At 60.3% G+C, this 1,293-nt stretch overlaps 1 protein-coding gene across 1 annotated transcript in view; it reads left to right on the forward strand.

Moving 5' to 3' along the window:
- MNEG_4101 (hypothetical protein) overlaps positions 1 to 154 on the forward strand; it is a gene marked incomplete at both ends in the record, with an annotated part of 1,179 nt that extends 1,025 nt beyond the window's left edge. Inside the window, one exon of the mRNA XM_014047426.1 lies at positions 1 to 154. This exon is cut by the window's left edge and continues 490 nt beyond it. Coding sequence (XP_013902880.1) covers positions 1 to 154 — 154 coding nt within the window.
- Between the last annotated feature and the right edge of the window lie 1,139 nt (positions 155 to 1,293).

The following is a 1,293-nucleotide window of genomic DNA, read 5'->3' on the forward strand; positions in this document are numbered from 1 at the left end:
CTGCGCAGGCTGCGGCAGCGTCACGGGGACACGATACTGCAGCCAGGAGTGCTGCAGGACAGACTGGGTGGTGAGGGGCCACCGCGCGGTGTGCAAGGCGGCGCGCCATGGCGGTGGCAGCAGCGGCGGTCAGCCGGAGGGTGTTGGTGCATGAGATTGTTGACCTGCCAGGACAGTAATTGCATTCATTTGCCTCGTTGGGGTTGGTGCATGCCTGCAGCACGTTGTTGTAACGCCTTGTGTGCCGTGCTGTTGGCTCTTCTTCATTAAAGACCCATTTAGGTCAGGTCAGGTCAGGGCTGCGGGTGATTTCGTATGCCTTGATTAATGTGATGCGGGGGCAGTTGACTGCTCAGCGCGGAGAAACACACTTGATTGCACAGATGTGGGAGGATGTGACGGAAGCACATAACTGTCAGGTTTTGCAGAGAGCTCAGGGCTGGCCGGCTCCCTGTGTTTGCTTGACGGCATGCCCTGTGCACAAACTTTTGAACACATCACGAAACACAGTAGTGCCTCGCTCCCCCCGGTGCCAACGCTGCGGGCTACCTGTTACATTTATAGCTGGCACGCACTGCCCAGCAGTCACAACCTCTTCAAACCCAACTTCAACTTTGCACGCTATTGCAACCAAACATTTGAGCGGCAGCTCCTCAGTGCAGAGCTGGCAGCCACGTGTCTGGGAAGTACGCAGCGACTCCGGGCGGGACAGCAGCTGCACAAATCCAGCAAACAAGGCCCCTTGCAATGCATAATGGCGGGCCGTGTCGTCGCTCAGGGAAGAGCAGCAACCGCGGACCTTGGAAGCCACCTCATTTGCGCAAACAAAAAGGATCCTTTGGCAGAGCATCGGCAGGCTGGGGGGCAGGTTGCTTCAGTTGCTGAATGCATGTTGCCTGGCAGCTGGCACGACTTCAGCAGCTGATGGTGTAGACCTTGACAAGCCTGGGGCAAGAGGAAGACGCAGGTGAAAGTGACAAGGGGTGCGTAGCGCAGGCAGTGTGCTTTGAGTGCTTTTGAAGGAGGAGCGCTCCTGCGCGGAAGGGGGTTGACCGTCGCCAAGCTCAACCGCCGCGCTCAACCGCCCATCGGACTCTGAACCGCCGGGCGCGCTGGCAGGACCTGAGTCACAAACATCACAGGGTGCGTCTCAGTAATGCGGGCCTCCTCCTGTACGTCCCCGCCCGCCATCACTCTGCATTCTGCCTCACATTTCGTTGGGGCCGGCTCACCGCGGCAGCGGCGCCTCAGCGGGACGCCCTCGCGCGCGACGGCGGCGGCGCGGCGGGGCCC

The sequence above is a fragment of the Monoraphidium neglectum genome (assembly GCF_000611645.1).
Source record: "Monoraphidium neglectum strain SAG 48.87 unplaced genomic scaffold scaffold00551, whole genome shotgun sequence".
Taxonomy (NCBI): Eukaryota; Viridiplantae; Chlorophyta; class Chlorophyceae; order Sphaeropleales; family Selenastraceae; genus Monoraphidium; species Monoraphidium neglectum.